This window comes from Urocampus carinirostris, chromosome 2 (assembly GCF_059441175.1).
Source record: "Urocampus carinirostris isolate Australia breed hairy pipefish chromosome 2, RoL_Ucar_1.0, whole genome shotgun sequence".
NCBI lineage: Eukaryota > Metazoa > Chordata > Actinopteri > Syngnathiformes > Syngnathidae > Urocampus > Urocampus carinirostris.
The window spans coordinates 32,449,402-32,477,323 of NC_142350.1; the positions used below are offsets into that span (position 1 = coordinate 32,449,402).

General features: G+C 40.1%; 1 protein-coding gene across 4 annotated transcripts in view; it reads left to right on the forward strand.

The window, feature by feature from the left end:
• LOC148371665 (growth factor receptor-bound protein 10-like) overlaps nucleotides 1–27,922 on the forward strand; it is a 147,061-nt gene that overhangs the window by 64,094 nt on the left and 55,045 nt on the right. For all 4 annotated transcript variants that reach the window (XM_088326211.1, XM_088326210.1, XM_088326212.1 and 1 more), the window contains 2 exons: nucleotides 11,270–11,555; nucleotides 22,270–22,414. In XM_088326211.1, the coding sequence (XP_088182337.1) occupies nucleotides 11,270–11,555; nucleotides 22,270–22,414 (431 nt within the window). The remainder of the gene's footprint in view (nucleotides 1–11,269; nucleotides 11,556–22,269; nucleotides 22,415–27,922) is intronic.

The following is a 27,922-nucleotide window of genomic DNA, read 5'->3' on the forward strand; positions in this document are numbered from 1 at the left end:
AAATATTCTATGAGACAGTTGTGGCAAGCGCCCTCTTCTATGCGACAGCGTGTTGGGGAGGCAGCGTCAAGAAGAAGGATGCCTCTCGTCTCAATAAACTGGCTAGGAAAGCGAGCTCTGTTGTGGGCAAAGAGCTGGACAGCCTAACAACAGTAGCTGAGAGAAAAGCTGCGGTCAATCATGGACAATCCATCGCATCCACTACACAGCATTATCTCCAGACAGAAGAGCAGTTTCAGCGACAGACTGCTGTCACTGTCTTGTACTACGGACAGACTGAAGAGATCTTTTCTTCCTCATGCCATGAGGCTCTTTAACTCTACCCGGCAGAGTAAAAGCCCACATTAAACCACCTACATTGCATATTACCGAATTTTATTGCAATATGTATTCTGTGTAGCACTATTTAGATATTCTATATAACACGCTACAGTGGGCATTTGCACGTCACACTGGGTATTTGTATATTGTATTCTTTTTGCTTTATTATTGTATTGTTCTCAGCTCAGGGATGCTGCTGGAAATAAGAATTTCCCTTCGGGGATGAATAAAGTATCTATCTATCTAAAGGCCGTGACTTGTTCTCAAATACTGCTCTGAACATTGACAAATGTAATATCACCCATAGTGACTCAGTCAAACATTTCGGTGTCTTATTTGACCGCAATCTGTCTTTCGGAACAAATGTTAATAATATTACTCGAACAGCTTTTTTCCACCTTCGCAACATTGCTAAAATTCGCCCTATGCTGTCTCAATCGGATGCGGAGATTTTAATTCATGCGTTTGTTACCTCCCGTCTCAATTACTGTAATGCACTACTCTCCGGTCTCCCGAAGTCCAAAATCAAGAGCCTTCAGCTGGTACAAAATGCTGCAGCGAGGCTTTTAACTAAGACAAGAAAGTTTGATTACATTACCCCGATTTTAGCTAACCTGCATTGGCTCCCTGTTAGCCTTCGCTCTAAAAATGCTGGTCTACTAGTGATCCCAAGAGCCAAGAAGAGATCCGCAGGTTCGAGAGCGTCCTCCATTTCCTCCCGGTGCTGTGCAATGCTCTTACCCCTGAGATTCGATTTGCAACTTCAGTGGAACTGTTTAAATCTAGGCTTAAAACTCACTTCTATTCCATAGCATATGAATAACCTATATTTTACTTTGTCAATATCTGTGTATTATTTATTATTGCAACATCCATTGAAGGCTGTTCATCCTGGAAGGGGGATTACCTCATGTGCAGTCCCTTCTCAAGGTTTCTTCCTTTTCCTCATGTTGAGGTTTTTGAGTTTTTCCTTGCCCTCGTGTAGGTTTTAGATCAGGGGATGATGTAATAGATGTCCGTACTTTGCAATTATCTGTGGTCTGTGCAGCCCTTTGAGACTTATGATTAAGGCTATACAAATAAACATGACTTGACAATCAATTAAAAGCCATATTAAAAAATTGGGTCTAAAGCCTCCTTTTAAAAATATCAGGGGTCCCCTGTAGACCTGATGTCCTCCAGCAGACTGTTCCATAGATGAGGACCAAAGTGGCTGAATTCTGCTTCATTGTGGGTTTTGGTCCTCACCCTGGGAACAGTCAACAAGCCGCTGCCAAAGGAACTTCGGGACCGCAAGGACTGATATAATAAAAGCAAATCAGACAGATTGATGCCTTTGCAACATCCATTGCAGCTTGGTCATCCAGGAAAGGGGATTACCTTTACGTTTCTTCATTCCCCCGTCCTGAGGTTTTGAGTTTTTCCTTGCCCTCGTGTAGGTTTTAGATCAGGGGATGGTGTAGTAGTCTATACATCCCTTTGAGACTTCTTGTGATTAAGGGCTATACAAATAAACATAACTACAATCCCAACTGTAGCTGTATTTGCATTTGTCAACCAGAAAACATAATTAAATTAATCAGTTGAATTATTAGCACTTAAATGTTTGTGCTACTTTTGTCACTTTCTAGTTTGCATGAGTTTCCTTGAGTTCAATAAAAGAGGACAGTGTGTTATATCTGACCACTAGATGTCACTGTATTATGTACAGTGGAACCTCAGTTTTCGAACGCCTCTCAGTTCAAACAAATCGGAGTCCGACCAAAATTTTGAGAAATTCTTGCTTCGCTGTTCGGTCAAAAAATCGGAGTTCGAGCGCCGGTAATGCGTGAGTGCGTACGCTAGGGTGCGATGCTGAGCGGCGTACGGGTGTTTTAGCCCCTTATTATACCTCTGAAGAAAGTCATTGCAAGCAGCAAATTTGTTACAGGTGAAAAAAGAAAAGTAGTGCGTACAACTATTACATTTAAGAAAGAAATAATAGCACCACCGTCCACCTGCGCCTTCTGCTGACCACCACAAAGGTAAGAAATCATATTCATAATTCTTTTCTTTATCCTTTTTTTTAATTTTTACTCATCATGTTAACGTAATCTTTCGTACAGAAGATTACGATAACGCGAACGTACGATTAGCCTGGGTTAGCATTATGTTTACGTTGAACATTCAGGTAAACATTCAGGGTGTTGGAACGGAGCCCAACATTGAGGGTGTTGGAACGGAGCCCCCTTTCCAATGAACCGCTCACCAATTGTTGTGGAGACCCCGGTGCTAAATGACTTGTAAATGACCTGATTTTTTTATTTTTACAGGTTCATGGTAGCGTAATCTTTCGTACGGAAGATTACGATAACGCGGACGTACGATTAGCCTGGGTTAGCTTTATGTTTACATTAAACATTCAAGGTAAACATTCAGGGTGTTGGAACGGATTAAAACAATTTACATTATTTTTAATGGGAAAAATGATTTCGGGGATCGAACAAATCGGTTTTCGAACAGGGTTCTGGAATGGATTATGGTCGAGAACCGAGGTTCCACTGTAGTGAAAACGGATACAATTACAAATTATGGAGTCAAAGTGATCAAACTGCACTATTTTTCTCATTTCTTCTTTTGACCAGCCTTTTCTCAAAGGAAAAACAAAGAAAAAAGAAGGAACAATACAAAACAGAAAAAAAGAACAAAAAGTAGAAAAAGAAAGATACAAGAAGAAACCAACAAAAGAAGGAATAAAAAAGGAAAAAGAAAAACAATACTTTCTTTTTTTTCATTCTCTCTCTTTCTCTCTCTTTTACGTTCTCCACCACACTTTCTTTTTCTATTTCTTTCCATTTCTTTTTTTCTCTCTTTCCTTCTCTCTAATCCACAAGTACGGCCCCGCTGGAGTGCTTTGTGGCCCCGAAGCTAAAATGGGTGTTACACCCCTGCTATAATGTTTTAACTTCTTGAAAGGATCCTGCTATTTACCGTTTTGCAATACATACAAGTAAGCAATATATTTCGATTTAAAATGAGAAATATGTGTACATTATATATGTAAATGAAGAATTCAAATGAAGAATCTTCTCATATCAGTTCTGCTTTTGGTCATGGTGAGTTGGAAAGCTTCTGCCACTGTTTTTGTCTCCTCCCAGAGGTGCAAATGCAATCTACACCGCATTGGTGGGCTTCGGCTGCAGGGATTTGATCATGAATTCATGAACCAGGCTTGTTTTTCCTATCAAAAGTCGCCATTGCAGATTGTAATTTAAAAAGTGCAAAGTTTTTGTGGCCAGTTTACCCCTTGAGATAAAACTTTCACAGTATGAAGCAATTAAACCAGAATTCACTTTCAAACTTTGATACATAATGCTTCCAGAGTCAGTTGAAAAATTCACTTCATGAATTTGTATGTGCCTGGAGGTTTTTTACAAGGGCTTTGAAGATAGATTTCTGCCCCTTAAAAAAGAAAAAAATTGACGACTGGTTTTAAAGACCTCAGAAAGCAGAACGTTGGATACACGCGGTGAATTTTGAGCAGACGCCAAGAATATGATGGATGCCTCTGCGGTGAACCTCAGAGCAGAGAGTTGAAAAGTGTTTGGGGCAGGTTGGCGCATGTACCCTGCAGATTTACCCACAGGGTAAGATTTTGTACACGGTCGAGAAAATCCTGCTAAATTAGTGTTTTGGTAACTTGTGTGTATGTGTGTATTGAGCGCTGTGTGCTTTTCTTTTATGGGATTACTGAGATTTAAGGTTGAGAGGTTAACTGGTTCACATCCCAAAGCGCGATGAAATGATCGAGAAACTGAAATAGAAGTGGAAAAATCCCAAATGTTTCAATGGATCTAAACCATCAATCAATCCAAATCGATTACAATCTAGAATCTAGATTCTAGATCAATATTTATAAACAAAAGAATGAGATGAATAAATATGTTGGGGATGATGGTGAAAACTAAACAAAAACAAAATACAAATACAATCAGATAGAGATAACTTTTAATAGGAACTCAAAACGGACATGACTGAACAACTCGTAGTTAGGGCAGACAAGTGGGAGCTTTGATGCTGGATGGTCCCGTAGGTTGTCTTTTTAATGCACCGATCGGGACACGGCAATGAATGGTCCTCCTGCCAGGGGGCAGCCCCCCTTTAGCAGCAAGTTTAAAGATACTTTGAATGAAGACAACGCACTAGATATAGCTCAAAATATAAAAGAAGAAGAAATATGGTTTATTATTTTTACATATCATTATTATTATTTCCCTATTGTAATATGAACCTATGTAAATATGTAAATTTGTGAGTTGTTTGTTACATGTGAATACACAGGAGATCTAGCTTTAAGACACAATCATTAGGGAAGTCGAATGGGTGGGTTTAAAAAGGCATTTACTTCTTTCTATTCCTTTTTTGGACACGTTATAACCATTGTTTTTGATTTTTGACTTTTTATGTTTAAAATAAAGTTAAAACACACCCGTTTTGAGATTCAAGATTGTCTTTATTGTCATTAACATGAAATGCCAATGACATTTTATTTTCAACCCCGGCGTAGTGTGTACAAAATATGTTTAAAAAAGGTTACAATAAAATGAAATCAAATATGTATAAACAAAAAGGAAATGCATATATTCTGTTAAGTCACCCACAGAGATACCACACTACAGTATTGTCTTCCCTCTGGAAAACAAAGACTGTTGCATCAAAAGCTAAACAAATGAGGTCAGAGCATATCTCCATTATGATGATATTCTACTGCAATACCTCGGTATAACGCGCACTTGAACCTTTTATTTTTTTAGCAGGTGTAAAAAAATGTGTGGATACATGAATAAACTTAATGAGCAAAAAATTAGACCGGTTTTTCTTCTTTCCGTGCGGCCCAGCACCAAACCACCCATGACACGGTAGTGGTCCGCAGGCAGGTGGTTGCCGACCATTGCAATAGAACTATCCATCCATCCATTATCTGCCCTGGTTATCCTCAGTAGGGTCGCGGGGGTGCTGGAGCCCGTCCCAGCTATCTATGGACAGTGGGCAGGGGACAGCTTGAATTGGTTGCCAGCCAGTTGCAGGGCACACAGAGACAGACAACTCACACCTAGGGACAGTTTGGACCGGCCAATTAACCTGACATGCATGCTTTTGGATTGTGGGAGGAAACCGGAGTGCCTGGAGGAAATCCACACAGGCACGGGGAGAACATGCAAACTCCATACAGGAAGGTTCGATCTCATGACCTCAGAACTGTGCCAAACACGGGCTCACCACTGCGCAGCCGTAGGACTAATTGTTCAGAAAAGAAAGCACCTAAAAGATCAAGTATCCAAAGTCAGCAATTCCCCTTTGACCCTTCTCTCTGACTCAAACACACGCACACAATACTAGCACTAGCACTTCTCTAAGAAGTGCAATTGCAAACATTTCTTTCATGTAGCCATTGACCAGGTAGAGACCATGACCTATGCTAGAGAAGCAATGTGGCCAGCAGACGCATGAGCAGTCAAGCGCATACAGGCACCATCAGAGGTTGCCATTGAATTACCTTTACATACATTGAACATGGCGTAAAGTCAATGTTTAACTTTTAATTTTCATTTATTGAAATGCCCAACGAACATGTCATAAATGAGTCCAAGTAAATAGCATTATTTAGTCTTTTCTTTTGCCTTTGCTGTTTTATTTCTTTAACGAATGGAAGTGACGTTTATTAAAGAGCAAATGCGAAGTACATTTGCAACACATTGTAGGGAAGTTGGAAACCATTTTTTCCTAACCAATACTATTCCCCTAAGTAGTCACCAATACAGATACTATGACAGTGATAGTTTTTTCCCCACTGTAATAAAAAAACTTTTTCTTTCAATTTTTTTTAAATGCAATTGTAAAAAAAATATTACAATACATATTGTTCTGCATTAATGGTAGTTTATTATTCATCTAATGTCAGGGTTGCAATCATCAATTGTCTTTGAGAGGACAGCCAATACTGGAATCGGTCACTATTACAAGTACAGCTGAAATTGGCACTGATACTAATACCTGGTTTTAGTATCAGTGCCAGTGACCACCCTTACTAAAACAATCGTTATGCATACTATTTTATTTTGTTTATTTCAGAAATACCCTTGAAGGGAGGAACTTACTTTTCCTATTGATACATTTATATTAAAAGTATGAACCATGCAGCTACTTGATGATAATTAGAATACTCATAATTTGTTTGACCATTTTTACTCCAAGGTCCATTCCAGTTGAATAAACCCTCAACCAAGTAAATATAGTAAACATCAATTTGAAAATAGGAGAAAATACATGATTGTGAAATATTTCTTAAGTTCTGTTTCCATTTCCCCCAATTTTAATCTATTAAGATTTAGGTGAAATACATCAGTGGTTTTCAACCAGTGTGCCGGGACACTAATGTGCTGCAGGAAATCGATTTGTATATTTCCACAAAAAAAAATAAAAAATAAAATCAGTATCTTTGTTTTTTTCTCAAGTGATTGGCTGAGTAACCAACATTTATGCATATCAGTATATGGCAGCAAAATAGGTTATCGCGTCCTCAGCACAGTTCTGAGGTCATGGGTTCACATCCAGCTACCGACCTTCCTTTGCGGTGTTTGCATGTTCTTCACGTGCCTGCGTGGGTTTCCTCCACGCAATCCGGTTTCCTCCCACATTCCAAAAACATGCGTGTCAGGTTAATTGGCCGGTCCAAATTTTCCCTGTGTGTGAATGGGCGAGTGAGTTGTCTGTCTCTGTGTGCCCTGCTGGCAACCAGTTCAGGGTGTCCCCTGCCCACTGCCCGGAGTTAGGTGGGATGGGCTCCAGCACCCCCACATGGTGTGGATAAGTGGTTGCAGATAACGGATGTATATGGAAATTATCTGCTCATTAAGTAGTACAGGGAGATAGCTTGAACAGATAATTTTTTGATGAAACTTTAAAATTGATTTGCAAAATAATAATAAGATAAATCAAAAAGGGTAGTGGGTAGAAGACATGCTTATTTGGTCCCATCACCATTCGGTCTTTTATCTTCTGTGGATGCACAGTCACTTCATCATGTTAGTCATTAGCTGTCAACTGATCACCACCTGGTGGTGAGTTGGCTTCGATGGTGGGGGAAGATGCCGGCCCGACCCGGCAGACCCAAGCGTGTTGTGAGGGTCTGTTGGGAACGGCTGGCAGAATCTCCTGTCAGAAGAAGTTTCAATTCACACCTCCGGCAGAACTTCGCCCATGTCCCGAGGGAGGCGGGGGACATTGAGTCCGAGTGGACCATGTTCCGCGCCTCCATTGTCGAGGCGGCTGATCGGAGCTGTGGCCGCAAGGTAGTCGGTGCCTGCCGCGGTGGCAACCCTCAGACCCGTTGGTGGTCACCGGCGGTGAGGGATGCCGTCAAGCTGAAGAAGGAGTCTTATCGGGCCTTCCTGGCCTGTGGGACTCTGGAAGCAGCTGGCAGGTATCGGCTGGCCAAGCGGAATGCGGCTTTGGCGGTTGCCGAGGCAAAAACTCGGGCATGGGAGGAGTTTGGCGAGGCCATGGAAGCCGACTTCCGAACGGCTTCGAGGAAATTCTGGTCCACCATCCGACGTCTTAGGGGGAGGAAGCGGTGTGCCATCGACACTGTGTATAGTGCCGATGGGGCGCTGCTGACCTCGACCCGGGACGTTGTGAATCGGTGGGCGGAGTACTTCGAAGACCTCCTCAATTCCACCGGCACGTCTTCCTCTGGGGAAGCAGAGCCTGAGGACTCTGGGTTGGGCTCTCGTATCACTGGGGTTGAAGTCACCGAGGTTGTCAAAAAACTCCTCGGTGGCAGGGCCCCGGGGGTCGATGAGATCCGCCCAGACTTCATTAAGGCTCTGGATGTTGTGGGCGTGTCATGGTTGACGCGCCTCTGCAACATCGCGTGGACATCGGGGACAGTGCCTCTGGACTGGCAGACTGGGGTGGTGGTTCCCGTCTTTAAGAAGGGGGACCGGAGAGTGTGTTCCAACTACAGGGGAATCACACTTCTCAGCCTCCCTGGTAAGGTCTATTCAGGGGTACTGGAGAGGAGGGTCCGCCAGGAAGTCGAATCTCGGATTCAGGAGGAACAGTGTGGTTTTCGTCCTGGCCGTGGAACACTGGACCAGCTCTATACACTCTTCAGGGTCTTTGAGGGTGCATGGGAATTTGCCTGTCCGGTCTACATGTGTTTTGTGGACTTGGAGAAGGCATTCGACCGTGTTCCTCGGGAGGCCCTGTGGGGGGTGCTTCGGGAGTATGGGGTACCGCACAGTCTTATCCGGGCTGTGCGGTCCCTGTATGCCCGGTGCCAGAGTCTGGTCCGCATTGCCGGCAATAAGTCGGATTCGTTCCCGGTGAGGGTTGGGCTCCGCCAGGGCTGCCCTTTGTCACCGATTCTGTTCATAACTTTTATGGACAGAATTTCTAGGCGCAGCCTTGGCGGGGATGGAGTCCGGTTTGGGGGCCTCAGCATTGCGTCACTGCTTTTTGCAGATGACGTGGTGCTGTTGGCTTCCTCAGCCCGTGATCTTCAGCTCTCGCTGGAGCGATTCGCAACCGAGTGTGAAGCGGCCGGGATGGGGATCAGCACCTCCAAGTCCGAGGCCATGGTTCTCAGTCGGAAAAGGGTGGTATGCTCCCTCCGTGTCGGGGAGGAGGTCTTGCCCCAAGTGGAGGAGTTCAAGTATCTTGGGGTCTTGTTCACGAGTGAGGGTAGGATGGAACGGGAGATCGACAGACGGGTCGGTGCAGCGTCTGCCGTCATTCGGACCCTGTACCGGTCTGTCGTGGTGAAGAGGGAGCTGAGCCGAAAGGCAAAGCTCTCGATCTACCAGTCCATCTACGTTCCTACCCTCACCTATGGTCATGAACTTTGGGTCATGACCGAAAGAACTCGATCCCGGATACAAGCGGCCGAAATGAGTTTCCTCCGCAGGGTGGCTGGGTTCTCCCTTAGAGATAGGGTGAGAAGCTCAGTCATCCGGGAGGGACTCGGAGTAGAGCCACTGCTCCTCCGCGTTGAGAGGAGCCAGTTGAGGTGGCTCGGGCATCTAATAAGGATGCCTCCTGGACGCCTCCCTCGGGAGGTGTTCCGGGCATGTCCCACCGGCAGGAGGCCCCGGGGGCGGCCCAGGACACGTTGGAGAGACTATGTCTCTCGGCTGGCTTGGGAACGCCTCGGGGTCCCGTCGGATGAGCTGGAGGAAGTGGCTGGGGATAGGGACGTCTGGGCTTCCCTTTTAACGCTGCTGCCCCCGCGACCCGACCTCGGATAAGCGGAAGACAATGGATGGATGGATGGATGGATGGATGGACATCACTATTTTCACTGTCATTATCATTGCTGTCTTCATACTATACTATATACTATATAAGTATGCATGTTGTGAATCATTTTTCTCATTTTACATTTCAAATAGTTTTCTTGTTATTTTTCTAGAAATTCAAGATAAAAAAATAGTGAATTGGTTAAAATATAGTTCTACCTACCTTGGTCTACTTTGGTCATATCCCTCAAGAGGGGTGACCGACAGCAAGACTAACTCATACAATAACAAAGAAAATAAAAGGGGGAGAAAAAAAAGCAAAAAACACACACAAACATTTTTGGACCATGGCCAACCCAAAAAATATAGTTAGATCAATATTAAAGCAAACTTCTCAACCTTTAATAAATAACCAGTTTTACTCCCTGAGCCGCAGTGTCCATAAAACTTTATACTGTTAGTTCAGGAAACATGATAATTTAAGCTTTAAAAAAAAAAAACTGGTACACGGTATAATTTTTAGCACTTTCGACAGACTGTGTGGCTTGAGATTGTTAAATGAAAGTAGGTGTGCTTTTGCTCAAAACTATTGAGAGTATATAGTGATCTTGGACGGAATTATTAAGTGTCTGTATTGTCATTTATATCAATGTTGTGAAATATTGTATGCAATGAGATTAGACATGGCACTCTAGTGCAAACATGTAATAAAGACTATAAAGAGAAAAAAAGACTGTCAGGATAAATGGGTGTAAAACATATTTACAACATAGTGCATAGACTGGGGTGGCCAACCCGGTCCTCAAGAGCCGCATGTCCTGCATGTTTTTGGAGTTTCTCTGTTCAAATACAGGTGATCCCAATCACCTGGGTCATTATCAAGCTCCCGCACAGCTTGCAAACAATCTTAAAATTTGCATCACCTGAGAAACCTCCAAAACATGCAGGACATGCGGCTCTTGAGGACCGGGTTGGCCACCCCGATAGAGACTGGCCCAAACTTATAATACTAGTGCAATGAAATAGAACAGTGAATGGTGACAATAGTGCAATGAAAATAATTGCAATAACATATAGCAGCATAACAAATCCTCAAATAAGTTGGAAGGTGCATATTTTCAAGGTACATATTGCAGCAACATAAATAAAAACAAAATAAATCACAAGATATATGTTTTCAGTTTTGTTACCTTGTTTATGGTGGTGGGGTGGAAAGAGTCCTTTATAATGTTGATGGTTCTGCTGCGGTATTGTAAGCAAGCAATGTGCTCTAGACTGGTCAGAGAGCAGCTGATGATCTTATGTGTTGTGTTGATTACTTTGTAAGTTTTTCCTGTCCGTTGCGGTGCTCCCAGCATACAACACGGTGACGCCATACTAATATTACAAACAATCGAGTCAAGTCATGTTTATTTGTATATCCCTTAATCACAAGTCTTCTCAAAGGGCTGCACAGACTACAAGCTAACACAGACTATTATTACACTGCTCCCTGACCTAAAACCTACATAAGGGCAAGGATAAACTCAAAACCTCAGCATGAGGAAAATGAAGATTTTTGGCAAATGAATCCCTGGAAGATTATTGTACTTGACGTGTTCATTGAGCTCAAATCTTGCATCATCAACAACAAATTAATTTCAAATGTTTTCTGTCATCCTGTCTTCTAGAGGATGATGTTGATTTGGAGGCCCTGGTGAATGACATGAATTCTTCAGTGGAGAGTTTATACTCCACCTGCAGCGCTCAGCAGACTGAGTCAACATCGCTACTTCAAAACGGACAGACCTCCTCTTCCTCCCTGCAACACCACAACCACTATCGGCCCATTCAACACTCCCAATTGCGGCAAGGTCACCACTGCCATTCCTCACCAGAACCGCCCTCATCCACGTCCACAGACCTAACCCAGGGCAACCTACGGCGCTCACAACCCATGCACATCTTGGCTGTCCGGTAAGTGCCAACCTGTTAGTTCTGCAGGTGTTTTTAATGTACAGATTGCACTAAAATACAGAATAGTGCAGGAGTGTCAAACTCAAACGGGTGAAATGACCAAATAAAAAATGTAGCTTCAAGCCAAGGGCCAGACTGATTAAATGTTGACTATTTTAAAAACGATGCATGTACAGGGTTTGTACAAGTGTTAGAAATCCGAGAAAATGCTTGAATTTTAATGTTGTGTTTTCAAGGTCAAGAAATTGCTTGAAATTCTCCGCATGCTTCTCGGCAGTCTAGACAAACCACGTATTAAACGAAGCAAAATGACAGCATCATAAAGTTGGCTTAAAAATGCCGCCGCCAAGGAAGCCGAGATTGCAATTCGCGTCACCGCCTACTACGTGTTGCGCCCAATAGGACACGTGCATGCTACACCTAAATAGGACATTTCTTATAGGCCAAGCGAAAAATTATGGTCAAGTTTTCCTGCAAATGAAAATGTAAGCTATATATTACCCTACAGTGTATGGGGAGAAATTTGTCTTAAAACAAATATATTTGCAATTTACTGAAGATCTAAGAAATTAAATGTCTTGTTAGATGCACACGCAAGATTAAAATCGAACTTATTTTGGGTTATGCAAAATATATGAAGCACACCAGATTTTTCTTTTAATGGTACTGGAGACTTTGAAAAATTGGCTTTGAAAGTCTTTAAAAGTGCTTGAATTTGGCCATCAAAAATGTGTACAAACCCTGCTCATAGTTCACAAAATATGGTATGCTATTATTGTCTTAAGGATGAAGTATTTTGACCTCTGAGGTACATTTCAAAATGGTTAAATCAGACTTTTGCAGAAATTGAAGGCTACTTTGCCAGTGTAGGAAAGGAACCCGTTTGTAAATCGAGGACTTCCTGTACACAGAATGTTAAGTAAAGTTGAAAGAAAAGTCTTTCATTGTGGTCAGTTGTTGCTGTTCTCTGCTGAGCTGTGGGTGGGTGGTTGAATCGTAGTCAAGGAAGTGGTAGTGCTCAAAGTAGCCTGTGGATTGGGTTTTCCCACAAACATGCTCAGCATTGTCGAAATTGTTGGTTACTTCTGTTCCTCGTAAATCTTACAAGAAGGCTCAAATGTATCCTATAAAAGTCTGTTAAATTTGCTGCATTGCATGTAAGAGTTGTTCGCATATGCATGTGAGAAATATTCCATGTCACATACTTGGCCTTTTAACATATAGACCACACTTCTCAAGCATCAGAGTAAATGATTGATATACTGCAGCGACAAGGCAATGCGCTGTTGATTAATAACATCCATCAGTTATCCATCTAGTTTTACATATTTTAGCAAAGTACGTTTCTTTCAAAACGCCCTTATCAAAGTACATTATTATGAAAGGTATGCGATTATAAAATGTAAACATTGTAAAATGTAATTATGATGACATTTTAAATAAAATATTTGGCTAAAGACTATCTATTACCTAGGGCTGTTTTCATCAATTAAACATGAGTTTTAAGGTCGTTTTTTTAATTGAATGTCCATTTAATGAATTGGATTATGGCACTCTTGGGCTTCCATATAATGTGTGCAGAAGAGGCAGTGTTTTTAAAAGAAAAGTTTGGTAGAAGTAAGGGGTGTATGATATAAAATGTTTAATCTCTATCTCAATTTTTAAATGTGTTTTCTTGTTTGCTAAATTGTTAATTTCTCACCATTTCCCCATCATGTTGGGCTAAAAGGTAAAAAGAAACAGACGACTGAAATAAATGACGCCTTTTAAAGAGATTTTAATCTGAATAATGCAAACATGCAAATTTATATTAAGTGTGCATGGAATTTAACCCCTCCAAATTGAATAAAGGTGAACTATATTCTCTTCATTTGAGCACACAACCCTGCCTAATCTACCAAGAGGGCTCCTTTCTTGCAATTAACCTGACATGCATGTTTTTGGAAACCGGAGTGCCCGGAGGAAACCCACGCAAGCTAGGGGAGAACATGCAAACTCCACACAGGAGGTTCGATCTCATGACCTCAGAACTGTGCCGCGCACGCGCTAACCACTGCACCGCCGTGCTGCCCTAATTGTGAAATATATTTGCAAATATATGACTCTATGAGGTGCATAAAACTAAAACTACTGTTATGGCTAAGGTTGCATGAAAAAAAATCAGAAAATAACGGAAACTTATTATTGTTCATAAATCATATCATTTTGGAATCGTGTATTAACACTAGTTATATATCAATGCTTTCATCACTGTTTTTTCTGTTTTTACTATTGGACACCTGCAAAGGAGATTGCAAAGGATGCGATCTCATTATTTCGACTATTATTCTTCACTGTTGTTCATTATTTTGACTATTGTGCAATATTTATATCAGGGTTGTAAACCTTTTGGCCCAAAGTGCAGTTAAAGCAAAAATATTTTCAGACAAAATTCAAGAAAAACTCCATACCTGTTCTCCTGACAAAAGGTAAATCTTCAGCACATTTTATTTCAATGCCTGACGTTTGATGATTTAATAAAATCTATGAAAAAATATAACACAGAGCCTGTGTCCCATATCGATAGAAACATACCACTTAAAATTATTATCCCCCGCGGTTACTTAAGACTGTTGAGGCATATTTTGATTGACATTTCTGTCCAAAATAATGATTTTAAAGCAAGGTGCGAACAAAGTTCTGAAGTACAAATGTCACAAAATACTGCAAATAAGGATACCAGACGACGCTGGGTGAAGAGGAAAATGAGTGCATGTGCCCTGTGTTTTGCTTTGCCCATTTCTTCCAGTAATCCAGTCAAATTAGTATATGTGCTTTGCTAGAGCTTTTGGGTTTTTAAAGTTTGTTCATTCAGTTTTCATTATAAGGTGTCTTAATAATGACCATAGATTTTTTAATGAGCTTCCATATAAAGGATTATTTTGTGCTTTACTGCCAAAACGTGGTCTGTTGGAGTTACACTGATTGTGAACAGTAGTTAAAATACCGTCCTATATATACTGGACCGACCCTTTTGGGCAGTCAGTATTCTTTTATATTCGTACGTGCGTCAATCTGCTCAACATGTGTCAATGCATTTAATAATTGCCTGAGTTCTATTTTATCTCCAAGCCATATGTACTCATAAAAAAGCCATAAAAGGCTGGTGAGCCATATGATCCTGACCCCTGGTTTACATCCTTGGCGCTATCAGCCAATCATGTTGCTTTTCTTTGATACCCACATTTTTAGGGTGGATCTGCTTTTTGTAATCTCGGAGATTTATAAAAAGGAAGGGCTCAAGTGAGGGCTTTCAGAAGAGATTTAGAATTTGACAGTGTGAGGGTTTTTTGTACAGTCATCTACTGTTCTGTCTGTAAATTCAAAATAGTGTGATGTCTTTCCTTATCTTGAGTGTCCAGGAGAATATTTCAATCCAACCATCTTCTACACCGCTTACCCTCACTAGGAGCCCATCCCAGCTTTCTTCAGGCAGTGGGCAGGATACGCCCTGAACTGGTTACCAGCCAGTCGCAAGGCATTTCATTGTAGTTATGAGTTTCCTATTTAATTTACCATATTTTCCGACCTATAAGGCACACACTGGATTATAAGGCCCACCTGCCCATTTGTGGCAAATATTTGTTTACTAGGTGTGCCCTATTTTCCAGAAAATACGATAATATCAATCCATTAATTTAATAAGTGACTTTCTTGTATGCAAGAGGACATTTGTAAGCGACCACAAACTTTCGAACAAAAGTTTACTAAGTCCTTCTAATTTTCTATCTGCAGCCTCTCAACGCCCTTTTCTCTTTGTCGAGGCCTGTTTGTCTCAAACAACTCCAACAGGTCAACTTCTTAATTTTATCATCAAGCATAAGACTCTTTCTCAGATTAAATAGTCATAGCTGTCTCCCTGAGGTCTTCATTAGAGGCTTTATCATATAAACTCACTGCCAAGCGGTCCTTAATAATTACCCCTGTTCGGACTATTTGAGACGAAATGATCAGGTAATGGAGAATTCTGTCTTTAAGGACTCTCGCTTTCTTGCTTTTTCTCACAAGCACTCACACACAAGCGCAGACTTGGGCCCCGAAGTTCTTATTATTCAGCGCTGACCCCTGGATAACCCCGTTCTCCAGCTCAGATGGGAAGACATCAAAAGGCCCGCTCCCTTTTGAACTCGCTGGGTTCTACAGAGAAACGATAGAGGCAGAGAGAAAGTCGAAAAGCGAGTCTCTCTCCCACAATGGCTTTCCGAGCGCACTATTCTGCAGCGCCACCAAAATATGTAAATCCTGAAAAGTTTATGATCAGCTGTCAAACCATCATTCCTCTTCTCAGCCACAAGCTTATCGTGCGTGTCCCTAATTTTAAAAAAATGCTTTAAAGAGATGTCTTATTCAATATTGATGTGTGATGAATATTTCAGAAAATTAGCCAACAGGCTGAAGGGGTTTATGATTTCTCCTGCCTTGGATTCTGTTCATTATGGCTAGATCAGACAGAAACAGACATGAGCTTGGGCACGATTCAAAAAAAGAGCTTCCAATCTCCCCTCCTGGACGGATTTTACATGTGTCAGCGGGTCTTGTTATCCCTAGGTTACATTCGTTTTGCACTATTCAGAAAGCTGAATCATGGTCCTTATCAAATGTGGCAAGTCATAATTCAATTGAAAACCAGCATAACCTTTTCAAGTTAGTATTGCAACATTCGATAAATCGTTTAGTTTTACTTAGGGATGCAAAATAATTAGCAGACTAAAATTTATCGGATTTATAATAGGAAAACTTGACATCAGTCTCATAACAACAAATAACAAAGACCAATAATTGGTCACTTGAAGCCACAGTATAGGGTTCAAACACTACTATTTTAACGCATTTTTACCTGGGATATACAAATTTGTTATCAATGTAAACTAAAAACCCATTTATTTTTTATCATAATGTTTTATTAGTGTACAAAAAAAGATTTTTATACCATTAGCAGATCATTTTGCTCATTTTAATTGTCGTTTTATTGATTCAGTGTATTTTTTAAATGATATTTGTAAAGAGCCAATTTGTTCAATATGGCACATTTGTTTAAAGAAGGTTCGATTCCCGGCTCCTCCGTGTTTTATATCGAAGTATCCTTGGGCAAGACACTGAATCCCAAATGCCCCCAATAAGCAGGTAGGCGCCTTGCATGGCTGACTGCCAATCGGTGTGTGAGTGTGTGTGTGTGAATGGGTAAGTGTGAAGCACATTGTAAAGTGCTTTGGGAGGTCTTCATTGAATTGAAAAACACTATATAAATGCAGACCATTTACTAAAGATACAAAAATAATGAATAATTTGCAGAATTATTTAACATTTGCCATATTGAACAAGGTTGACGATTTCTCTTACAGTACTTAAAAGTGTGAAAAATTATACTTTTTGGGGATAAGTACCATATTTTTTGGACTATAAGGTGCACCTAAAACCCAAGAGAAGCCAGTTATTTGAAAGTAAGGCTTATAACCGGAAATAGAGGGCTTAAAAACAAAAAGTACCATGGATAAAATTGGAACCGCATACAATATTTATTCATGTGCGTTACTACACGATATATCAAAGTATACACCGTATTTTTGCAATCTCTGACCAAAACCACATATGCAAACATTCTATGCAACTGAAATCAAACCCGGGTCACAGTGGTGAGAGTGCAAAAACATTTCGACTAGACCAAGATGATACAGATGAGGCATTCTGAAATGTCTAAAAAAGCGAAGTATTTGATTCATCATCAGCTACACCAAAGAGTTGTTATTGTGATAATGAAATAAAATCAAATGCCTTTTCGTCTGTTAATTTTGACGCTCTCTCTGCTGCGATCCGGGTTCGATTCCTTTTGCATACAATGTTTGGCAATTTTGGTCAGCAACATTTTTCAATTAATCAATCATTACATTATTATTTAATGTAAATGTATAAAATGCGCAACTGTTATACGTGAATGAATATGGTAGTTTTTACCGCAGTTTTAGTTCCATGCGCCTTAGAGTCAGGTAATGGAGATGCCCAATATCTACGAAATATATATGACAAAAGACAATTTTGGGGGGTGCGCCTTATAATCGGGTGCTCTTCATAGTGCGGAAAATACATTATTTCTATACAATTAATTTAAAAAAACATCAAAAGAATCACCTTAACGTGGCATGATGCCTTTTTTTAATGATTGAAGTAAACGCAAACAATCTGCAATTTGACCATGTATGGATATTTCACAGACTGATAAGACCGTGCTTTTGGCTCACCCTTCACCCTGAACTGCAAGATGTCGGCCAAAATATAGATATTACTGGTATAGCATTAAAAAGATAACAGAGTAATATTTATCTCAAGTTGCTCTCAAGTTGGACATTTGAACCACCATTGTAATACATAGCACAATGAGGTGACCTGTTACAAGTGTCTTGGCTCATGAAACATAATTGGAGGTTTGAAAACGGACAAATTATTAACTCATTCAATGCCAAATGTTTATCTCAAATGGGAAGAGCAGGTGCCAGGCAATTTTTGCCATTTTGAATCATTTTTGATGGCCTACTGAACATTTGTTTCTGTAGCTATATAGCCACCTTACAAAAGAAGGCTTGAACCCTTTTTCTTCCATGAGGAAAAAGTATGTTTCTTGCTTTTACCACTGTTTAGTACACGACAGTTAAACATTGCTAGTTTCTTGAAAATACTCACTTTCACAAAAACTTCTGGAAAAAATACTTTTTGGAAAGCAAGAATTTCAATTTGGTGCTTTTTAGCCTTTTGTGATACCTCTAATGTCTAAAGAATGCTTTCCATAAACACAAGGGTACTTTGCCTGCATAATAACATTTCATTGCAAGAACACTGAACTTCGGCTTGAACGATGAAAGAACTTTTCAGACCCCGATGTTTCAGGTGACATGATCACATGATTTCGGTCACCGTAGGGATCACATTCATGCAGACATGTGCAAAATAGTTTTCCCCAAAAAAATTAAAATGTGATTTTACGTTTTGCCACTCAGGGACATCCATCCATTCATTTTCAGCACCGCTTATCGTCAGTAGCGTCGCGGGACAATTCTTCTAAATTGTATTTATACACGTATACATACGTTATGGTACTGAATGAGTTAAGTGTGTTTTAGCTATAGGCCTGCCATACAGAAATAACAGACAAAACATCTAAAACTAATCCATAACACTGTCTAAGTGTAAAATATATTTTGTTTTATAGTTTGAAATACATGTTTGTCGATTCTTCTGAGTGATGGTGCGCCAACGGCGACTGCACCTTTATGCTGACTTTTAGGGGGTCTTGCTTGAAGGCAGCCTCGCATCTCTCCAGCGATGAGTTGCAATGTTTATTTTTTTGTGATAAACGGTTCTTCTCACTGTGCGATGCCAGGTGGCTTTCCTCTTAAAGAAACTAAATTGTGTAGCTCATCCACTATAGTAGGACGCAAGTTCTTGTCTATTCTAAATGTTTGCTAGGATTATTACCATATCAATCCCTTCATAATGTTTTGATTTCATGTAATTCTAGTTTGAGATTTACTTATTATTGGCCCACGTTTTCCACAGGCCACAAACTATTTCGGTCTTCCTGAGAGAGAAAAAAATTAAAATAATTGACATGAACATATAGCATAAAATCAGATTGTCCCCAAATAAAACACATTACAATGTTTTTTAGTAGTGTTCTTCATTTCAGTGTGCCTCAAGAAATTGCTCAATTTTATTTTTGCAAAAAAATCATGCCAATATTTATGATGTTCGCTTCCTTCCAGCCATCAGTCGAGTAACTGTAACCTTCAACCACATCAGTAGGTGGCAGCAGATTACAACTTTTTTTGTCTGCGCTACTAATCAGGCAGCTGTATTCAATAACTTTTTGAATTAAGCTTTTTAGGATGTTGCTGCAAAAATAATAAATATATCAAAGAAAGAAAATCTGATTTGATTTACAAATTTTGCTAAAAACAGACAATAATTGGATTATAGTGTATTTTTTTTAAAGTTGTTCCACTACCAGATAATTTTTGTATAAACCTTTAAAATGGACAAAAGATGTTTTTAAAATCCCAAATTGCAGCAAAATTATTAGAGGTCGGGTGCGCCGTTTGAGTTATGCTTAAAAAGTTTAAAGATAAATATCTTCTCTATCAAGTACGTGTTAACAAATCCCAACTGAGTTCTCTCATACTGTTGTTTTCCAGTCTGAAGTGAAATGAAATGATCTGCATTTATATAGCGCTTTTCAAGTCAATGACTTCCCAAAGCGCTTTACAGTGTGCTTCACATTTCCCAATAGCGGCCTTGTATTGCAGCCATGTAAGACGCTAACCTGCTTATTGGGGGTATTAGGGGTTCAGTGTCTTTCCCAAGGACACTTCGACATGTAACACGGACAAGCCGGGATTCGAACTGGGATCCCTTGATCCCAAGACAAGCGCTCTACCTCCTGAGCTACTGCCGCCCTCTGACTATCTGCTTTTATCTTACTTTGAACAGTGCTGTTCGGCGCAGAACACACAAGGTAAGAGGACAGAATTGTGGGGGTAATGGTAAAAATTGACAACGTGCTCGTCCTGTAGGTTTTTTCAAAATTCCTATTCTCTATGTGGCACTGAAATGGTGAAAGTAAGTAAAGACTTGTTTCTAAGCGAATCCAAACACCAACCCAAACCCTAATAAAGAGAAATGCACGTACTTGCACGTGCAACATGAATGAGCTGACTAAGGCTGCAATGATGACACAAGCCAAGAGATGGCGGCAGAGTAACAAAGTTCTAAATTATTTTCCTAAAAAAAAACCTATGTTACCTCCTAAGCCAAGTTGCCTGATTAGTAGCGCATACAAAAACGTTGTAATCTGCTGCCAACTACTGATGTGGATGAAGGTTACAGTTACTCGACTGATGGCTGGAAGGAAGCAAACATCATAAATATTGGCATGATTTTTTTTGTCAGCAACCTAAAATGTAAAAAAGCCATATTGGACAAAAAAAGGAATTTGTCTGAAGCCGCAAAAGATCAAAAGCCTTACATAAGTCTTATAATGTAGGCAATACATGTTGGTTTTATCTTTGTTAGCTGTATTAGCTACTATCAAAATGACTATGTTTCACATCATGTGGAAATGATGCACCACCAGACTATTTTGTTGTAGGATACTGCCTTGTGTTTAATTTCATGACAATATTAATTACTTGATTAATTAATTAGGTTCAGGTTTAGTTTCATCCTTTGATAAAATTAGGGAAACGCATTAAGGAAATTTTATGTCATTTTTATTTTGAGGAATCGAAAATGCATATAGAACATGCATTACGTGCCCCCCTATATGGACAACAAAAAGAGTGGAATTAAAACCAGCATGCATTGAAAAAAATAAACCAAGCGCCGTTGGAAAAGATAAAGTTTAATACATTCAATTTGAAACAATTTCAGTTTGATTTCTGTGCAATGGTCAAACAAGTCAAGGCATGGGTTAAAGGCAGCAGCATCCTCCCTCTCTCACTCTCTCTCCTTCCGAAAATAAACCAACACAGCCATTCCCGGGCCTGAGCAATAACAGAAATAATAAAAGTATTAAAAAACGCTACTTTGTTCTGCTCCGGAGCCTGGGTCTGCAAAGCTTGGCTCTCACAAAGGCGACACGGAAGAGGAAAGAAGCGAAGGAGGCATGTGCCAAAGTCTTTGAAATGTCATATTTATTCTCCACATTTTTACAGAATTGGAAAACATTAACAGTGTTTTTTCATAATATTGGTCCTCTTATAGAAACTATATTAAAAGAAAAATATATTTTCCTCCCCCATTTCTTTCAATTTGTAAACATTTTTTGAACACTCCAAAGCCCGAAAGAGCCTCATGAAGCTCCTGAGCCTGGGATCACCGACACCCGTCCGAAGCCATGGTGACCACAAATGTTAAGAAAAACAAGAAAATAATAGAAATATTCATTTACCTTTCTTTAACAACTGATCCAATGATGTCTGCTTTTGCCAGCTTTTGACAATCCATCCAAAATGCGCGAGGCAGACATAGAGATAGCCATACTTGTCAACGCTTTTTCCAGGCGATTACTTTCCACAAGTTTCGAGACTTGTCTTTAATTTGGGCTGATTGAATGATTGCTGCATCCTCCTTTGCGCTATTTTGCCAGAACCACACTTTCTCCTTCTCTCTCCGAGCTCTGAACTCTGACAGTGACACAAAGAGCATGCTGGGAGCATACATGCACAATGGGTTGCCAGGTATATTTCAATCGATAGCCAGTTTGTTTACGTTCGGGAAAACACTGGGAGTGGGTAATTGCAGCACGTACTTATTTTTGACCACGTATCCAAACACCTTTGTAACTAGAGGCTATATTTTCCCGTTCAGGTATTTTGTAACCTGAAACCTTTGTATTTTAAACAATCGTAAGTAGAGGTACCACTGTACCATGAAAGTGGTGCAGCAAAATGTTTTTTTTAACATTTTCGACAAAAGGTGTGTCTTGAGATTATGTATTGAAATAAAGTGTGCTTTGGCTCAGAGTGTTTGAAAAACACTGCTGTAGTTCACTGTTTGGAATGTTATCTGACAAGTTTTCTTTTAATTCTGCAAGAACAGTAAACTGAGATAGAGAGAGAATTAGATTAAAAAGGAGATTGTACCGGAAAATATACTAGCTTTTCACCCTCCTCTTCCCTTTGTCAAGGAGGTTACGAGAGGAGCAGCAGCAACTAAGGACATCGTCTCTCCCTGCCATCCCTAACCCTTTCCCTGAGTTATGCAGTCCGGCCAACTCACCTGTGCTCAGTCCTGGGTCGCTACCGCCTAGAGAACCCTCCACCGGGATATATGTAAGTCCAATTTACCAGTGACCTGCTGTGCGGTTCATGTCTGGTGAGGTACAGTCAGATCTCTAAATAAATGAACCTACTGTACAGCTTATTCATCATTTGATTGGCAACATTTAACATGCTAAGCATATGTGCTGCTTGTTTTGAACAAGTCAAGTCATGTTTATTTGGACAGCCCTTAATCACAAAGAGTCTTAAAGGGCCGCATAGACCACAGATTATTGATAATTTCCATGCAAGATATGTCATTTAGCATCTTCTGCTTTGACATAGTCCAGTTCAGAAAACTCTTTTAATTTCAAGGTGTACCATATATTTCTCTTAAAGCACACCGGAATATTAGGAACACCACTTAAAAACAGTCGTTTGTGATATGTATTCGATACCTGGTATTAAAAGTACAGTTAGAGCATAGGTTGAAAATTCATAAATACATTTAAATTAAGATATTTTGTTTTATAGAACATAAATTAACATTATGATATCTGGTTTCACCATCAAATTAACTAATTTATTTATAAATGGTTTCTGTGCTGTTTTTAATCCAACGTGCCGCATTTTTCAACAAATACTTAATCACATCCCGAATAACCAGACATATTTCCTTTAGTTGCCGTTTATTCGGACAATGGTCTTAACACTTACACTTATAAGGTTGCCGTAAAATTAAAAACAAAGTACAAAAAAACTCAGTTAGTTAGTTCGATAACTATACAGATGCATTCTAAGCTATGCTAAGACATGCTAACAACAATTCAAACAAGAGTAAATAATTTCATATAAAACATGACCGTATTCAAAAATCTTCATTCAAGTAATCAGAATACAGTACATTTAATAATTACGGACGATTATTGCCCAAAACAACCAGAAAGGATTTGCGATTTGCTTCTCTTTTGTTTACTTTTAGCAACAAATAATTAACATGTTAACCACAGGAGGGCACTCAAAGACCACTCTATATGTTTCTCAAAAGCAGAATAGTTACCATATGCCGTATCAATTGTAGCTATGCATTTTCAATTTTTATCCTCTGTATTTTCAGGTATGTAAGGCGCACAGGATTATAAATTTTCACTTTCAAATTTCTGGTTTTATGTGCACCTTAAAGTCCGGAAAATACAGTACTTTTTTTTTTTTAAGGCAACGTGACCAAAATGTTTGCACTTGAATTGCTGTTCGCTTTCTTATACTACTTCCATTGATTGGCCCCGATGGATTGTGCTTAATCAGAATCACCGGTCATGGTCTCACTATTGCCCCTTGACACTAGGCACGGAGATCTTCAATCTCCCTTCCCGATATTATGAAATGAAATGAAATGATCTGCATTTATATAGCGCTTTTCAAGTCAATTACTTCCCAAAGCGCTTTACAATGTGCTCCACATTTCCCAATAGCGGCCTTGTATTGCAGCCATGTAAGACGCTAACCTGCTTATTGGGGGTACTGGAGGTTCAGTGTCTTACCCAAGGACACTTCGACATGTAACCCGGACGAGCCGGGATTCGAACTGGGATCCCTTGATCCCAAGACGAGCGCTCTACCTCCTGAGCTACTGCCACCCCGCATAATAGTATTTGAACGGTAAATGTGAAGTTTCAGCGATTTTTTTAAAAAAAAAAGTTAAATGAGAAATAATTTAACACTGAATAAATATTACCGCTTAATATATTTCTAATTCAAGATCACAGGTTACAGACAGCCTCACCAGTTTTCCCTGACTGCACGTCATTGTAATTAAACTGTTTTTGTTCCTGGCGGTTTTTCTGCGCTAATTTTATGCGCTGTGATCGCAAGCACATTATTTCTGGGGTCCATGTTGGTTGTATGTAGTATTGTCCCTGTCAGGATTAAATTAAGATACTCGCGTGCTTGTTCCCGGAGGTTCAGGGCTTTCTGTCATTACCATCATCATCATGGTACTTGTTAATGACCTGCACATGGAACTAGCCAGTGCTTGTTCCAGTAACTGACTATCTGACAGTAATGTGTGACCAAACTATCAGATGTATCATGCCTTTGATCCAAGGTCTGTTTTTGTCACTGATCCCTTAAGGCTTAAGCACTTCCAGTATAGATATTTCTATCTGCCCAAGTCCTCGCCGGAGTTTAATATAACCTACTCACTATTGTAGGTTGAGTTGAGAAACTATGAGTTTTGTTGTGAAGTGGCAGATTAAGATAGAAACTTTCAACCTCCAAGCATTAATTCAAGGTTATGAGCAGGAATATTGTTTAATTCGAACTGCTCTGTTGGAGGCTCAGATTAGAAACAGTAAATTTTTAGTTTTAAAGGTCCAAAGGTCCAAAATGAATATCCTTCAAAGTGACATAAGTATGACTCAAACTAAGTAGGCCAGGAAAGACAGGATTTCTGTTGATGTTTTGATTCCCAGACAGCCCATGAAGACCAGGAAATTAAGCAGGGTACTGGAAAAGGTTCAGGGGAGTTAAAAATGATGAGCTGAAGTAAAGGTCCGTGATTTTTACTTTCTTTTTTTAAAATTTTGCAGTAAACTAAGTAGACATTAAGTATGAATTATTCGATTGGAGTTCCTGAGCTCACTGGCTGTGTAGCCTTTCAAATTTGCTGTATTATTAACATTTTTATATCCCTTGTTTTTCTGAACTCAAAATTGGCCTTTGCCCTGATAACCTAAAGAAGAGTTATGGAGTATCCAATACAATCACAATAATCTTTTGCTCTATCGTAGTTTATTTATCATGGTTTTCCCATTTAGCGGATTTTCACTGTGCATTGTGGTCCGCTTTCTGATTGCCTAAAGAATCGCCCTGCCCCTTTTCGGGATGTATCTGCCTTTACGTCAATAACGTTGCGGTCTGAGTTGTACACATACGTAAAACAGCTTGACGAACTGACGTGAAGTGCACTCAAATCTTTTTCAATTTTGAGTTTCTCTAAAAGCCATTTTGTAAACAAAATGCTTTGGACCTCCAAAAGGGCCAAAGGTCATGCTTTCTACAGTGTCCGTCCCTCAAACTAAAACGCTTTTGGATCATGCAGCATCACAATGATCCTAACCTACCAGCAAGTCCACTTCTGAATGGTTAAAAAAAACAAAATTAAGGTTCTGGAGTGGCCAAATAAAAATCCAGATTTAAATCCAATTGAGATGCTGTGGTGTGTCCTTAAACTGGCAGTTCATGCTAGAAAACCCTCAAAAATGGCAGGTTTGAAAGACTTTTGCAAACAGTGCGCCAAAATTCCTCCACAGTGTTGTAAAAGACTCTTTACCAATTATTGTAAACGTTTGATTTCTAATATTGCTGCCAAAGGTGGCCCAACTAGCTATTAAGCTAAGGGTCTTTGGCTTTTTCGCATAAGCCAGTTTTTATTTTATTGGTGCCTTAATAAATGGAATCAACGTTTCAAAACTGCATTTTTATTTCACTGGTTTGTCTCTGCGTGATACTAAAATGGTTTAATGATCTGAAACCTTTGTGAGTGATAACTATACAAAAAAAACGAGAAATCAGGAAACGGGGCAATACTTTTTCGCAACACTGTATGGTTTTGTTCTCTGCTTGCATGTTTGCAGTTTTGTCTCCTTGTGTGCCTTTTGCGAGTTCTGTAAACTATTTAGAGAATTGGCTCTGTGTGTCTGTTGTTGATGGCAATGGAAAATATGTCTCATTGTGGTTATTTTTTTAGTGGAAATCCAATTCAGCACCTTTTATACTCTGACTAAACCTGGCTCACATATTCATTATGCATCTGGTTGTGTGTGAACCCGGTCACACCAGTTTCCTGTAGGCTTTTGAGTGATTTCAACACAATAGTATGTTGAGTGCTCCGAATGATAGCCTATAGGTCATTATTGCCCGCTCCCACTCTCTCTCTCTCCAAAGCCCTTGACCTTTGGTTTTAAACAAAACTGTCTTTTTGTGTATCAGCCTTGATTTCTCTTACTCCTCTTGTACGAGTCCTTCCCTACCTCCTCACTTCCATTCAGCTGGCGCGCTGAGAGGTTTTTCTATTTATTTTACTGAATTCCGAAAACCTCCAGGCACTTTCTGACAGACACATAATGCCCCAGTCCCCCTCCCTTCTGCTCTTCCAATTCCTCCTCAGCGCTGGAGCCACGAGGATGTAGCACACAATGTTCAGGAATGACGGGGAAGGCGCACAGATGTGTATGAGAGGCCGTTTGAGAAGTAAATCAAATTTGCTCACACATATAACATTGTAGTCTTACACATGCACAACTGTACTCTCGTATTACTACTACTCTCTGATGCACACTACTTTACTTTCACACATGCTATTATACTCTAATATACACACTACTTTACTCCCTCACACATACTACAGGGTTTGTACGGGGGCTTGAAATCTGGGAAAATGCTCGAATTTAATGTTGTGTTTTCAAGGTCAAGAAAATGCTTGAATTTCTTGGTAGTCTGACTCGACGGATCATAAAAATAATAATAATAATAAACTAATAAAGTCGGCTGAAAAATTACGCCGATACAGCAGCTGCTATTGCAATAGTTTGTTGTATGAAGCATCATCGCCCCCTACTGGTGCATTAGGACAGATGCATCAGGACAGTTAAGGCAAAATAGTGGAATTCATGTCAGTCTATTGACTCTTTGCACATGACATCACATTGCATTACCTTGAAGTATGAGCGTCATGACGGACGGCAAAAGCACCTGAGTGGACGGCAGTTGAATAAGCCGTTGACTTGAAACAAATATCAATAACCACGATTGGAGAATATAACCACAACTTTTTACAATGGTAGTTTCTTGAAAAGAGACCAAGAGGAAGGCCGCGATTGACGTGGATGGATTGTGTTATGAGTGCACTGCAGGAAAGAGGTCTAAATCTAGTGGAAGCTAGAGCTCTTGTTGGTGACAGGAATGAGTGGAGAGGTGTTGTAAAAGGATAGTGGAATGTTTGGACGCATTCTAAGGGATGGGCAGGGCACCTGTATGATGCGGCAGGGGTAAACCAGTTAAAGTCGGGCCCTGCTGTTAAACAAAAAAGTGTGTTGTGTCACCCTGACCCGAGTGGCATGGCTGCTTTCTTGTGTCTCGTTTCATCTGAAGGGACGAAAGCATGACCAACTTAGGTGCCAAGGTACCTAACTTGTTTGGGTGTTTGGGCAATTGGGTTGGCCATGGTCCAAAAATGTTTGTGTGTGTTTTTCGCTATTTTTCCCCCTTTTTAATTTTCTTTGTATTTGTATGTGTTTGTCTGGCTGTCGGTCACCCCTATTGAGGGATATGACCAAGGTAGATGGATAGAAATTTCTAGTTGAGCGGTCGGCTGTGGGGACCAGCAATGTTCTAAGCCCAATTTGGAATTTTATTGTATCGCTTTTGATCAGAAATAAAGACTGTGATGGATATCTGAGATCAATCTGAGGGACTGCTAAGAGAAATGCAGAAAAAGCTAAAGTTAAAATCAAACTGCCTCGTTTTGAAATCAAACTGACTCAGAAGATGGGCAAAATAGAAACAAATCTTGAGGCTTTT